This window comes from Pantherophis guttatus, chromosome 7, assembly GCF_059756535.1.
Source record: "Pantherophis guttatus breed Tessera chromosome 7, ASM5975653v1, whole genome shotgun sequence".
NCBI lineage: Eukaryota > Metazoa > Chordata > Lepidosauria > Squamata > Colubridae > Pantherophis > Pantherophis guttatus.
Window position 1 is genome coordinate 31,970,518 of NC_142069.1, and position 15,970 is coordinate 31,986,487.

General features: G+C 36.1%; 1 protein-coding gene across 5 annotated transcripts in view; it reads right to left on the minus strand.

Moving 5' to 3' along the window:
- Window positions 1-15,970, minus strand: part of MRTFA (myocardin related transcription factor A) — a 73,539-nt gene that overhangs the window by 18,413 nt on the left and 39,156 nt on the right. For all 5 annotated transcript variants that reach the window (XM_034403397.2, XM_034403395.3, XM_087873906.1 and 2 more), the window contains 3 exons: window positions 13,348-13,413; window positions 6,147-6,202; window positions 5,258-5,333 (listed from right to left, as the gene is read on the minus strand). In XM_034403397.2, the coding sequence (XP_034259288.2) occupies window positions 5,258-5,333; window positions 6,147-6,202; window positions 13,348-13,413 (198 nt within the window). The remainder of the gene's footprint in view (window positions 1-5,257; window positions 5,334-6,146; window positions 6,203-13,347; window positions 13,414-15,970) is intronic.

Here is a 15,970-nt window from a genome sequence, read left to right on the forward strand (position 1 = left end):
TTAAAGTGCTCCATGGCTTAGGACCTGGGTACCTACGAGACCACCTTCTGCAACCGATAACCTCCCACCAACCAGTATGCTCCCACAGAGTGGGCCTCCTCAGGGTGCCATCAGTAAAGCAATGTCGGCTGGTGATTCCCAGGAGGAGAGCCTTCTCTGTGGGGGCACCTGCCCTATGGAACAGGATACCCCCAGGGATACAAATGATCCCAGATCTCCGTACTTTCCGTCGTGCCTTGAAGACCTTTCTATTTCACCAAGCCGGACTGGCATAAATTTTCAGTTTATCTAAATTCTACGCTGAGGATCTTAATTGATGAGCCAAATCGGTTTAATTATTTTAAATTATTTTTATTTCACATTATATGTATGTTATTCTGACTGTTCACTGCCCTGATTCCTTCCTGCATTTGCTTTCCTTTTTTTTTTTTTGCAACTGTTATTGGCTCCCATATTGCTTATGATTAATCAAGCGAATATTACCCACCACATCCTATATTTATCATATGTCTCTGAATTTTTTTCCCAGCAAAAATATATGAATTTGTATTTGTCCTTATTGAATTGTTTTGGGCCTTTCTTATAGATTAATTAACTCCTCCTTAAATCTTTATATTGTCCCTTAAGGTGTTTGTTATCTCCCCTGTCTTTGTGTGATCTGCTAAATTGATAACCATATATTCTAACCTTTTACCTAAGTCATTTACAAATATATCGTTAATACATTTATATTAATACAGCACAGGGACTAGGACAGATACTTGCAATATATCACCTGACATCTCTTTCCAGCTTGATGAAGAGGCACCAATGTACATTTGGTGGATAAAATTATCCAACCAACTCACTATTCATTTAATGCTTTACTACCTGTATACTATATTTCTTTACCAAAATCTCATGACTCTGTTGACGATAAGTTCAATAAGTCCCTCTCATTTCCACAGTCAACTATCAAAAAAGGAAATCAAGTTGCTTCAGTATGACCGTCTCTTGATAAACATATGCTGGATTCTGCCACGCAATATATTCTTTTCTAAATTCCAAGAAAACTGTTTAATAATCAGCTGAGCTGTGATGGGATGTGCACCTGTAGGAGCAGTGGGAGAAAGGTTTTGGCAACACAGAGCTTTCCAAAAAAGAGTCCATCTTAAGAGACTAAACAGTCCTGAGCTGGATGGGGGTGGAGAAATTCATGGTAGCCACATCCTCACCTCATTTCATTTTACTTTTCATCAACATTTTCCCTGTTAATTAACATCAGATCTCATTGTCCCTTCTTCTTGGAAAACAAAAGTCAACGAGATCACTGAGGAATTTGAGACAATGTGAGGTCTTTCTCAATTTTTTTTAAAACAGATATCAAAATACTCCCATTATTATATCTCTCCTCCCTGATAGCTCTATAAAAATTAGTAAGAGCATTATGCAGATCTTCTGCCTGTCTTGGGAATCTACACAATAACCTTTGCATTCTTACTCGAATGCTACTGACTTATTCAAATGTTCTTCACTCCATGGTCAAATTCCTTATGTGTCCACTTTACATATAATGACCTTCTTTTTTTATTCCTTTTGGGTAAGTGATACCTTCCAATTCTGGCATTGCACTCATAACTTTTGTCCTGCTAGGTTTCAGTAAGTGCTAAAAAATCATATTTGCCTTCCTGAATTAGGAATTCAGAAGAATTACTACTTCTCATTTTTTGTAAAAAAAACTATGGCAACCTTTGTTCAAATATCTTGACTTGTTTTCCCTGTATTTACATTCTCAGTTGTTGCTTTCACATCCTGAATACCCCTTCAATCTGGTTCCCAGTACTTCACATAATATTGTTTCCTGGATCTCTTTTCCCTTCCACACAGAATTCATTGGAGAGCCTGCTAGATCAAACTTACAAGACACTTTTCAGTCTTATTTGGGGGAGAAGCTGAACATCTTAGTAATCTTCCACTTTTCAAAGAATCCAATTGGCACCACTGCTCAACTATCACTTCCAGTATTTTCTCTTTTCCTGGGTCAAACAGAAAGGTGTGAAGAAATCACTACCTGTGACCCTCCAGTTCCTTCACTCTCCTGCCCAGGTCACTGCCTTGCAATGTGTCCATAGTTGCATTTTTGGTGCCATTTGTTCTCATGAACACTAGCAGACAGAGTAGGATTAAAGAACCTTGAATATCTTTTAGTTTTATTCCAAATTCATCCCCCAGGGAAGCAACACAGCTTCTTTTGATAAATGTCCCAGCCAAGATTGCTGCTTCAGTCCCTCTCAGTAGAGAGTACCTGATCACCACTGTTCATTACGTTATGCATAAGCAGACATTACTCCCATTGCAAAGTCTGTACAGTCGCTTTTGCTGCTCTGAGGCTTGGCAGGTGCTTTTCATCCAAGGGTTCATATTAATGAGCATCAATAATAAAATTCTGGAAATTATTCTGAAGCTCTAAATATAAAATCTCATTTGACAGACTTGGGCTTTTCTCTCAGATTCCTCTAATTCTCCACAGTTTGGCATGTTTTAATCTGGGATGCTTTCTAGTGTTTATAACTGTCTGCAAGCACTCCTTGTATCCAATTCCAAAAGTTGAGAACTGGATTTTGTCTTTAGCTCTTTCAGCTTCTCCTGCAGCGAACATTCAGATTATACTTGTAGCATGCATAGTTTTCGTCGTCTTTCAGAAGAAAAACAAACAAAGCATATTCCCTGCAGCACTGGAGAGCAGTACTACCCACTATTTCCATGTCTTCCTGACGAATGAAAACAATTGTTTGAAAAGGGCCTTCTCCCTGGACTTTCTTAAAACTTCTGTTGGTTTTTATTTGCTTGATCATTGAGCTACTTCTTAGATCTATTTAAAAGCTGTGTTACATTGGCCATTTTATACTCTGTTCAAAAAAAAAATCTTATGAAATACATGATATAATTTTTGCTACATCGAATAATTTTGTAGGTCCTATATTTTTCGAGTATAAGACACACCTTTTCTCTCCTAAAAGGGGGTGAAAATTTAGGTGTGTCTTATACACCGAATGTAGCCCCGCCCAGTGGTGAAATGTAAAATTTGTTACTACCGGTTCTGTAGGCGTGGTTTGGTGGGGGGGGTAATGTGACTGGGTGGGGGTGGCCAACTTTTTTTTTTTTTTTACTTTTAAAAGCATTTTTTCTACAACCATAAGAGGTTACAGAAAAATTGCTTTTAAAAGCCTCTGACGATCAGGCAACTCAGCTGGGATAGTCAGAGGCTTTTAAAGGCATTTTTTTTTCTACAACCTCTTCGGCTGAAGAGATTGCAGAAAAAAATGCTTTTAAAAGCCTCTGACGATCCCAGCTGAGCCACACGATCATCAGAGGCTTTTTTTTTTTTTTTTTACTTTTAAAAGCATTTTTTTGGCCGAAAAGGTTGTAGAAAAAATGCTTTTAAAAGTAAAAAAAACAGCCTTTGATGATCCCGCGGCTCAGCTGGGCATGGGGGGGGCAGGGATTTTTGCTACCGGTTCTCCGAACCACCAGCCACCATCGCTACCAGATCAGGTGATCTGGTCCGAACCAGGAGCATTTCACCCCTGGCCCCGCCCACCCAGTAGCCCCCACCCTTTGGCCTCTGCCTTCCAGCAGTTACCTCCTTGAAGCAAACAGCAAGAAGAAACAGCTCCTTTCAGCTTCAGCACAGCCCAATTAGCACAAGTTGATTGGATCAGCCCCCCGACTCTCAGCAGTTTTGCGCGGGCCTCTGCTGCTTGCTGCAAGGAGGTAAATTGCTGGAGCAGATTTTTTTTTCCCCTGTGCTAATCAAGCTATGTTGAAAACGAAAATAAAGCAGGCTGTTTGCTGTTTGCTGCAATGAGGCAAAATGGCTGGGTGGCAGAGGCAGATTTCTTTTTCTTGTTTTCCTCACCGAAAAAGGTAGGTGCATCTTATAGTCCGGTGCATCTTATACTCCGAAAAATACGGTAATCATTTTAGAAATCAGTGTACAAAATGATTTAGTTTCTCATTCACATTCTTTTCACCATTCCCTTAAATCTCTTTTCATCAGCAATAACAATCCAACCTCCATACCAATTCCATCTCTTGTTAGCATACTATTATTGGCAATGAGTACTTCGAAATCCTTTTTGCATCTCTTGAGCACCTCTTAACAGAAAACAGTGTGCGTTTTGTTCTCATTTGGCCATAGTCCAAATTCTAGAGGAAGCCATTTTTCTAATAGCTTCCTTGACATTGTTAATCATGCAGATGACCTCTTGTATTTGATAGTCCATTTCCTGGTCTGCTTATATTTTAGTTGAACCTATATTAGTTTCTTTTTCAACTTCCTTTTTCTGAAAATTTTGAGACACTTCTTCTTTTAAAGAAAAAGATGCTTCTTCTTTTGAAGTCAAATATAAAAGCTAGGCTGTGGTAGAATCTCCAACTAGAATGGGGGAGGTGTTAAGACTAGCTTAGAGTTCTTGCACTGCAGAAAGTGGCATGGGCCTGCCTTTCCCCAGAATTCCTGAAGCCTTATCTGACCATTCTCATAGTAAGATTCTTGTAACATAGATGACTAACAATAAAGCTTCTGCTTGTGTTTATTTACAACTGGTTCTTGTTGCTTGCACCTGACAGCCTTTCTGAACAATTTTCAGATTTGCTAATGTTGTAAAACAAAATGCTTTAAAGCTTCACAAAAAGTTCTAAAAACTCTTTAATACAGAATAAATTGCTAATTCAAACTAACAGTTAAGAAACTATTTAGAGATGTATAACAAAGTAAGAGTTATGCTAGAGTTTTAACCTAAATTTCTGTTCTATGACCAACCACATGCTGATGGAAAGCCCACCAGTGGCATATAAGCCCAGCATCTTCCCCTTCATATAAGTCAGCAATATTTATAATTATTATTATCACAGGCAGAATCTGGTAGCATATTACAACTGGCTGTATATTACATATATTACAATAATGGGGATTTTTCTCTACTATAAAGATAGAACTAATGCTTTTATTCTTTAACAATAATTACATTCTTCAGTCTTCACACATGACCAACAGCAATGTATTTAGAAAACTACAACTGACAACTACCTTAAAAACATTATCCCTTAAGTTGCATTACTGATATTGCAAGAGTTATTTAGGCAAGAAGTACTTAGCCCTCACTTTATTAGCCTATCCATTTCTAAAAGAACAGATGTGATACATGAGAACAATGAATGTCTAGTTTGTATCTTTTCAAAAACTTACTAGACAACCATACACCAGAGAATGTACCTTCTAGAATGTGCATCCTCACCAACTCTGATCTCTCTGGTCTGGACCGGATTTTCCGTTTCAAGTAATCCTCTGTCTGCAAAACACAGAAAAATACATTCTAAATCTCAATGAAGTCACAAGACTAAATATGGAATGTGCAAGATTTTTCTGTTAAAATTCAACATGAGATTCCTAAGTAGAAGAAATAACCCTGCCTCAGATATCAGTAGCTATGCTGCTAACGTATGGAGGAAGCAAAAGGTCCATCATATCACTTCTCTTACATGAGCGCACAGCATTTAATCAGAGACTGAAAACCATGAGGGAAATGAAACACAGAGTTTCCAACACTCTTCTGTTTGAAATGTATAGGATGCATTAATTGTCTATGTTTACATTCTACTGACAGGGACACTTAAATTAGCCTTAATCCCAGACTACCTGCATGTCACTATATAACAAATGTAAAGGTTTTGATTGAAATTATAATTCCCCACACATTTTAGTTTTAAAACAAGACAAGCCAACAGTCACTGCATTAACTCCTCCCCAAACTCATTGAGGACATTTATGATGGTAGCCCAAGATGTAGTGTTTTTATTGAGTTTATTTCTCAGGAACCAGTTGTTCCATTTAAATTTATATTAGCAGACAGTTAATAACACAGAAGCAGACAGTGGGATCAACCAAATAAATTGCAGGATTTCCGAAGGGGGAAGTTCTATCTCTCTGCCACAGGCATCCTAGGTTCTAATTCTAATAATAATGCTACCATTTCAATCATATTACATATAATGCATAAAATAAAATACTCCAAAAGAATGGAAAATTCATTTGGAAAAATCAAAAATCAAATCTGAAAAAAGATGCTATAGATGCTAAGCATTAAAAGTTAAGTTGTGCTTACCCTGGCCCGTTCCAAACTTCTTCTTTGTTCATGAAATGCAGCTGGACTTTTCAGAGCTGTTAAAAGACAACAACTCAATTACACAGCTTAATTTCTCACATATATAAACATTTATTGTTAACAATCATCAAATCATTTGGACAACATACTGAAGGAAGCTATTTTGACATATGCTTAACTGTATCCTGCACTGATTTAATCTACATTGCTGTATTTTGCCAATTTAAACCAGGGTTCGGCAATCTTAAACATTCAAAGAGCCACAAAGGTCCTAATCGGAAGCTGCCCATTCAATTCTGGAGCCAACTGGAAGTCCAGTTCCCCCACCATAGAGTCTCCTCTTAGCGTGGTGTTCTTTTTCCTCTACCTGTCCTAACCAAAAGCTCTATCAATTGTGGAGCCAACCAGCAACAGGGAGCCGCAGCAGAGGGATGAAAGAGCCACATACGGCTCCAGACCGCAGGTTGCTGACCCCTGACTTAAATGATGAAGTTTACTGTCTGATCACTAAAATACTGGACCTAAATGTAGGCAGATTAGCAAAGTATACATCAAGAGAAGGAGCTAATAAAGTATTTCAGCAATAAAACATTTGTTTACCTGAAAAATTTATATATAATCATATATAAAGATATATAGTCTTCTAAAAATATCTGATGACAATACAATCCTATGTATTTAGATTTAATCATTTACAGAAAGAAAATACAAATAAGTGAGGAATACACTTTAAGCATGTTTAACTAGCAAGATAAAGGTGACAGAAAATTTAAGAATTAAGTTCAACAATGAATAAGTTTTTCCACAATGGACAATTGCCAAAGTAACTCCTATTTTAAGCCACTGAGCCCCCCTACTTAGCGGTATGCAAGTTTTGGAAGAATCCTCTGGCAGGGCTTTCTCTGCCAGACTTTAATAAGTTCACATTGGTTGAAAAAAAATTGGTTGGCAACAATTTTTTCTCAGTACATTATCATCAGAGGCAGAATACAATTCAGCTCTCTGCTTTTACCGCTCCAAGGAGAAAAGAACATAGAAGAATACACCATACAGTTGTTTATTTTGTTGAATGAGCCGGTCAGGGTGATTTTTACATCAGTAAACTGAGCAGGTGATATTGTTTCGTTATACATAGTGAAAAAAAATCTGACATATCTTAGTAGATTGATAGGCACTTATTCATTAACCATTTTGGGGGGAAAATCTGACTTGATCTAGCCTGAGTAAAAGGCAAAAAGAAAGAGAAAACTATAGATTAATATCCATTTAGAACAGAGATATTCTCATATAATGTTCTGAAACAATAATATAAACTAATTAATTAGTCCTTTTATTTAAGTGAAATCAATTTCTGGTTTAGAAAGGCTTGCCGATGAACGTAGTTGATGTACTATGAATGAACCAACAGCTAAGATAAAATTAAGTATCCTATTGGAACCAATGGGGAAAATGTTTATAGTGTTTTATATAGTATTCTATATAAAAATATAGAATGAGTATTTGAGGAGGGAAATATTCTAGGGGAGGGAATCTTCACTGAATGAGCTCATAAAAATACCTTCTATTGCAAGTATGCATTCCAAAATGCTTCCATTGTAGAAGGAAGATGTTAATTGTATGTGAGAATGAACTTGGGAGACAAAGTGAAGATCTGCACCCAGGCCAATAGTCAGATAAGAGGCAGCTTAGCCAACAGAAGAAATATGAGTGTGACAAATTAGTTTCTTGTGCTGCAAAGGTGACAGAGAAGAAATGTACTTTTCAGACATGGATGATTCTGTTAATAAAACTTTACAATAAAATATAGTTGGTTCACCTGAGTCTGCTTCTTGTATGGAGTATCGCCCAAGACTAATAGAGCAAATCAAGTGGCTTGTACGATTGTGTTGATTGCTGAGGCTTCTGAGTTTTATATAGAGGTAGTCCTCGACTTACGACCACATTTGAGCCCAAAATTTCCATTGCTAAGCAAGTTAAGTGAGTTTTGCCCCATTTTATGACTTTTCTTGTCACAATTGTTAAGTAAATTACTGCAGTTGCTAGAAACACAATTGCTCAATAAATCTGGCTTCCCCATTGACTTTGCTTGTGGGAAGTTGCAAAAGGTAGTCACATGACCTTAGGATACTGCAACCATCATAAATACATACTAGTTGCCAAACGTCCAAATTTTGATCATGTGTCCATGACTTATGACCATAATGGTCGTAAGTATCACTTTTTTCGGTGTCGTAGTAACTTTGGTCACTAAACAAATGGCTGTAAGTCAAAGACTACCTGTAGTTGATTTGTAATGCTGCATATTGCTTGGACTCACTCTATGCCATATAAATCTATTTAGTAAATAAATAGACAGACATATTCTGAAGTAAGAGATGAGAAATGATGGATATTGATACTGGAGATGGCTTCCTTGCTACTGAAGGCCCAATATTCACCAAGGCATGTAGTTTCTCAAATACGTGAGCATAGCCAATTTGACTCCACCACAGAATACATTTCCTACCTACTGGGAAACCTTTTGCTGTTATTCAAATTGTATTCAATTTGTGGGGTTATGGTCAAAGCAAGGTAAGGAATGATGCAATAGGCGCAGAATCATATAATAAAACCGGCAGTCAGGATGTCCCCATTTTTTCCTGGTTTGTTTTTTTTGGGAGGAAAGGGTGGGATAGAAAAAGACTTCTATCATAGTTTTGCTATGATTCTCATCCCAACACTTCCAATTTTCAATAAAAGCACCACTGAATTTTGGCAACATGTTCTGACATGATTCCAGAGGATACAGAAAAAAAGGAGATTCAAAGGCCATATGTAGTCATGAGGCTGTGGTCCCATATTTTATAAACAAATGGATCTGAGCAATGTGGCCTATTCACTTTTCCAAACCATTCAGAAGATAACTAACTAGCAAACTACCATTTAGCAAACATCCCAAAGAGAAATGCTTTCATATCCTCATGAGAATTTCTTTGGAAAAACACTCTGGTTTATAATTCTTTCTAGTGCTGGCACTGCGACAAAGAAAATTTCATACTTGACTTTTGAAAATGCCAAAAATGAACAAGTTTCTCTCTATTTCTCCCATAACATTTTCACAAACGAAGACAGAATCTGAAAAGAATCAGTGAATATGTATTATCAGTTTCCATCTATTTTTCTTGGTTGCGTAAAATGGACATAATAAATGCCCCATAAATGTCAAACAACTTTACCATGTCAGCTATAAAGCTGAAAGGCTTTTGAAAAGCACGGCTTTAATATACTTTTTAGTTATAAGTAGGAAGTTATGAACTGCAGTAACCCATGTCTGGCTATTCTAGGAGGATTATTTAACTTTTTCAAGTTTAGTTTTTTAAGAATGCTTATTTAAGATTTAGAATAAGATTAAAGCAAATTATTGAGTGTTGCTAAACAACAAAGAAAAGAAGCTAAGTATAGATTTTACTGGCTAATAAGCAGATAGTCTTACGTTCTACTCAATTGTGATTTCATGCCATGTTTTCTAGGGAATTAGAGAAAAATACAGCACATATAAATGTTTTAATTTAAAAACTGAAATGTAATTTAAAAATAAGACCCAGCAGCATAATCATTCCAAATCAAGGGAATGAGTCCTGTGGTATATGTGATGCAGCTCAATTAACATCTCCCAACATTTCTCACTACAGATAGTCCTTGAATTACAACAGTTCATTTAATGATCATTCAAAGTTACAACAGCGCTGAAAAAAGTGATTTATGATTGTTTTTCACACTTACAACCGTTGCAGCAACCCCGTGGTCATGTGATCAGAATTTAGACACTTGGTAATATTTAGGATGGTTGCAGTGTCCCAGGGTCATATGACCATCTTTTGTGACTTTTTCACAAGCGAAGTCAACAGGGAAGCCAGATACTTAAAAACTATGAGAAATGCAGTGATTCATTGAATAAGTGCGGCAAGAAAGGTCATAAAATGGGGCAAAACTCACTTTTGGGCTCAATTGTGGTCGTAAATTGAGGACTACTTGTATTGTCCAAACTAACTGAAATACTGAAGTCCCCTAGAATGGCACAAGGTCTGGAAGGAGAACAATGTATTCTTTAGTTCCCCCAAAATGTCCCATTCTTGATTCACTGAATTTTGCATAATCTTTCACATCACCATTAAAGGAAAGATGTAGACCTCCCACAAAATATTGCAGCATGAACTATTTTTCTTTTGGTTCTTAGGCAGCAATATCCAACTGTGTTTCTTTGTTATATAAATAAGAAAAATATAATTTTTAAATATCAATCTTTCAAACATTAAAGTTCTTTGATTTCCCAACCTAGCTTTATCATAAAAGACATGATAAAATATAAAAGGTTTATTTATAGATTTGATCATTAACCAAAAGGTTCGTTATTCTAACTTTAACAAGTTAAAAGTGTTATCACAATTAATATTTAAAATTCCCAAGGCCTCTTTCACTGGGATTTTGAAGGAGGGTCTTTAAATATATTATTGCTTTTTTGCCATTATGTATAAATTTATTAATCATTTTTCTCCTTTTTTCAAAAAAAATTGATTACACATGTAAATATAAACTGCAAACAGAAAAATACAAAAAAGGGGGGCACTGTGGGCTGAATGTGGATGTGTGAAAAAGGAAAAGAAAAGAAAAAGGAAAAGAGAAAGAAAAAAGATGTAACTTTCTCCTTCATTCCAGCAGGTAAAAACAATTTTAATAGCTTATCATCATCTTAAAATTAAATATAATCTCTCTTCTCCCTGCAGCTCATTTCTCAAATAAGGAAACCAAAGTCCAAATACTCCGCCAATCAATCTTTGTCAACAAAAGTCCAGTATGGGCCATCAGATATAACTGTTTTCTTCTTTTAACTCTGATTGAACAAGCCAATATTATAAACCTTCCCTGATTTTTTAAAAATATATTTTACACCGTCAAACAAAGTCTCAGAGGTAATTTGCTGCTCGTCTGTTTCAAAGCAAAAAAAAATGTTCAAACTTCAATAGATTTATCTTGTATGCATAAGTAAAATTTATCATTTTGTTTGTCAACTTTTTAAAAAGTCCTTTCAAATCTTAGCAGAATTCATTTGCATATCAAGAAGAAAAAAATGATCCAAATCAGTTTCCTGATTTAATATCTATTCTTATTCCTTTAGGGAATAAATCATCTACCAGATCCATTTGTATTACATTTACATCATCTTTCAAATTAATTTTCATTGCATCCATTGCAGCTCATTTTTTTACAACTTTATTAGAATATGCTCTGTCAATTTTATCAAGCATCTGATCCATAATGCCCAAATGTTTAGCTGAAAGGAATTCAAAAGTTTGCACTAAGGAAGGGGTAATACCTTCTCTCTACCTCTTCTCCTAAAGAAGTAGTCTTTACACCCAATGATTTTAGATAACTATTGTCATGTCTTCAAACTTCTCTTTTTAGGCTGAAGTGTTATAAAAAAGATGATGGTCAGTCTACAGTTAAGAACATGGAAGTAGTGAATTATCTAAACCTCTTTCAGTCAAGTTTAGGGACAGAGTTTCATGTTTGTAATTGAGCTGTGTTGGAATTGGAATGGAGGTGACACATCCAGCCTTGTGAACCTTGAACTCTAAGTAGCTTTTGATACTATTGACCACACTATACTTCTGCAAATCAGAGCCTCTAAGAGCCCTCAGTGATGCATGATTGACAATAACCACACACCCTCCCAAAGTCTTGGCTAGTGTCAAACCTGAAACCCAAGTGGTCATATTTCCGAGCGGGGGAATCTCTCTCCCAGGGCATGCATTAAGCATGCCTGACTGGTACCCTTATCCACAATTACATTTGGATAAGGGAAAATTATTTACACACCAACCTTGCATTCAAAAGCAGCAGCTGGAGCCTACTTTGCTTCAAGCAATTTAACCATAATATGATTCCTCAGAGGTTTATGAAAGCCTATTATTAAAAAGGAGACAAAGTCCCTGCACACAATCAATATGTAATTTATCCCTTCAAATTCTGATGAAGTGGAAAGCATATATCAATGCAATTTACAATTACAGCACAGAACCATAAAACAATATTTTAAAATGTGACAATTGTTATACTGTACATAAGTACATTCTTTAAAAAAATATGTGCCTATACAGAAGAGAAAGTAAACCTAGATAAAGTAATGCATCATTAGTCTAAACTTATTATTAATTATTTATTAATATCAAATTTATATGCCACCCATCTCAATATCCAAGCAACTCAGGGTGGCTTACAATACATTAAAAGCAAAGATATAAAACATTAACAGGGATGAATAAACTTTAAATTCCCCTTTTTATTTTTTAATATTCACAGATCCGAGAGCTATTTTTAAGTACATTTTTGTAACAAATAGATAAAAAAAATATACATATTTACACAATAGCTAGACCTTACAAAACAAAAATGGGTGCAGTTTAATCTGAAAGGAAATCCTTTCTGAACTGCAAATGAGAAGTGTGTAGCTCATTCTATAAATGCAACAAAGTATGGATGTGTTGAGCACCTGATTGCTCAACAACCTTTAACACCCTTTCTGCAGGCTTCACACCAAATATCAAAACAAGAAATGTCTGCTTTCCTACTTGCTAAAACATTATTACTGCATCTAATACCTAAAATTCTCGCTTTAGCATTCTGTAGTATTTTTTCACGTGTGACAGTAATTTTAAAAACGTTAGTTAATCCTGCGTGTATTCATTTCATCAATCTCTTTGTATCTGTCTCTGATGAACTGCTGTAACACCTCTCTTTGCAAAATCTGTTATCTAGTGGCTCTGATGTACAGTAGTTCTTCAGCATGACAGTGTTGCAAATGCAGAAAAGTTAACCTTGTAATTTTCCTATAAACATACTACTAAGCAAGTGTGCAGCCATGTTCGAAGTTCAAGCAAGATAGTAGTGTATTAAACAGGAAACCTGCTAAGGAAATGATAACATGCATGCAATATTTAAAATGTTTTCAGGATGGCAACATCTTTGCATAAGATGTTTTTGTATAGTACTACTTTTTACATTATGCAAATGTTCAGAAAACAGTTGCTAGCGTGTTGAGTATCAAAAATTAAAAATGGCCTTTTTCGCCCAAGCTCAGAGAAGCTTCACAGAGAATAAACTCTTTCTCTCATCTGAGTAGAAATGTCTCAAAGAGGAATAACGAATTTTAAGTTGTACTTACGAGGCATGATCCCTTGACTAACCAGCTCTTCACGTGTCCGTCGCTGCTGGAGCTTCAACTGTAGCACTGCATAAGGCAGACAAGAAGTGAGGAGCAAGTTACTGTAAAATATACTGTTCAGAGCACATTTTCCTGTTCATTTTTATTTTCTTCTATCTCAAGAACATTAGCAAGGAGCACAGAAGCTGTAATCCCCACCCAACACTTGCAAATTGCAGAAGTGGCCTCAGCAACAAGGTTTCCGTATTCTGCAGCGGACGCCGGGAGAGGAAGTTACAAAGCATTTTAGTAAGTTGATTTAAAAAATCCACAAAGTATGAAAATTACTCAAGAATTCCTATAGCGACAAATAGGGTTGCAAATCATGAAACTAGAAAACAAGATGAGACTACACAAACTGATACTGTACCAGTAGGATGTTATCAAAACAATGGTTGCTGAAGTATCACTTTATATACACCTAGTTCAGAAATCCCCTGGAACATGCCAATTTGGGATAATTCACACAATCCTCCCATCTTGGCACCTGGATAAAGATGATCGATGATGAAACTTAAGTCTGGAAGTTAACAAGGTTACCTACTTCTGACATACACTAACACTTATCATGAGCCGATATCCATGAGGCTTATTTCATCCACATCTATGAATCACACTACTGTTGCTCCTGCCTGCCTTCCTTCCTTCCTTCCTTCCTTCCTTCCTTCCTTCCTTCCTTCCTTCCTTCCTTCCTTCCTTCTGTATTTGCACGCATGCATGTTCATTCCAGAAATCTCTTTGTTGTTGTTGTTTTTATTTCAAGAGTTGAGAAACATTTTAGGTCTTCCTGAGTAGGAACAAATAGCACAGAAAACATTTTTTGAACTTAAAGTATTGATTCAATCCTACCATTCAACTTCTTGGTCAAAGGCATTTATTCTTCATTGTCAAAGAACAGAAAAAGCACAATCTAAAATATTCCATATATATTCATAGATGGGCTTATCTAACAGATGAAATTTTAACCAAAATGCAATGAAAAATATGCCACCTGTAGATAAGCTAACTCAAAATTTTCATGATTTAATTTTCACAATTGGCTTATCAATGGTGATACATTTTTTTCATGCTATTTTGGTTTAAACTTTGAGGGTTGGTTTACCCACGGATGAATTTATCTGCAAATATTCATGGGCACTTTTAAAAACTATTACCATATAAAGGTCCATGAGTATACTGATAGTCTTTGCTTATTGACTGCCTGTTCAGTGATCATTCAAAGTTACAACTATGCCGAAAAGGGAGATTTATGATCAGTCCTCAAAGTTACAGCCATTGCAGTGTTCTGCAGTTACATGCTCGCTGTTTGTGAGCTTCACTGCTGACTTCCAACAAGCAAATTCAATGGAAGCGAGAAAGAAGTGACAGCGTAATTGACATCATAAGTCAGCATAGTCATTTCACATTTCACTTTACAATCACACTGCTTAGCAACAGAGTTGCTGGCCCCAACTGTGGTTGGTAATTGAGAACTACCTGTATACTCACAGATAAGCCTATCTATGGATAAGCCTATTTGTTTGGTATATTTTGAGATCTAAAATTCTCATCTTATCCATGAGTACTGTATATATGGTACCAGTATTCCTAAGAAAAAAACTAGAAAACCATTTTCCTACATAGTTTCATAGACATTAAAACTGTAATATTTCAGTTGTGAAGTTGTGACATTTGCAACGTAAGAACTGCAAGGAAGTCAGAATTTTTGACTGATCTGGTTTAATAGCCCCTCTCCTAGCATGAACAAACAAAACAAAGCAGAAGTGTGTCTATCTTGATAAGCAGACCATAATATTTTTTTCCTTATGAGTTTAACTTATTCAGGAGCAGTAAGCCTTGATTTGGACATCATAATAGGGAACACACAACATTTACCAAGTCAGGGATCATCCTCCAGGGGTGAAATCCAGCAGGTTCTGGAGAACCGGTAGTGGAAATTTTGAGCAGTTCGGAGAACCGGCAAATACCACCTCTGGCTGGCTCCAGAGTGGGGTGGGAATGGAGATTTTGCAATATCCTTCCCCCAAAAGTGGGGAGGAAATGGAGATTTTGCAGTATCTTTCCCCTGCCACGCCCACCAAGCCACGCCCACAGAACCAGTAGTAAAAAAATTTGGATTTCACCACTGTCATCCTCGTATATAAAGGAAGGACCAGGTCAATTAAAACATTGGGATTGGATAAGGAAATTAAATCTAATAATTAAATTATTGAAATACATGTAATAATTATACCTGTGTATTTCTCTTCTGAGACATTAAAAAATACAAACTAGCAATTTCTGCAGAGATGCTTGCGGAGATACGCTCTAAAAATTGTGACTAACACTGTACTATTAATATTTATTATGCGGCTATTCCCAAGTTGTAAAATTTACAAAATTCGTTCTCAGATACATTTACACTCTAGGCATATTCTGATTAACTGAATAGATTTAGAAAAATCTTTAGAGATGGATAGGTATGATACTTTATTTCAGCAAAAATAGAAACATAGCAGTGCAAACATTTAAATCTACTAAAGCATATTGTTTCTTTATATTTACTCTGAAATGATTTTTAAAAGCACATTAATTCTATATCTGA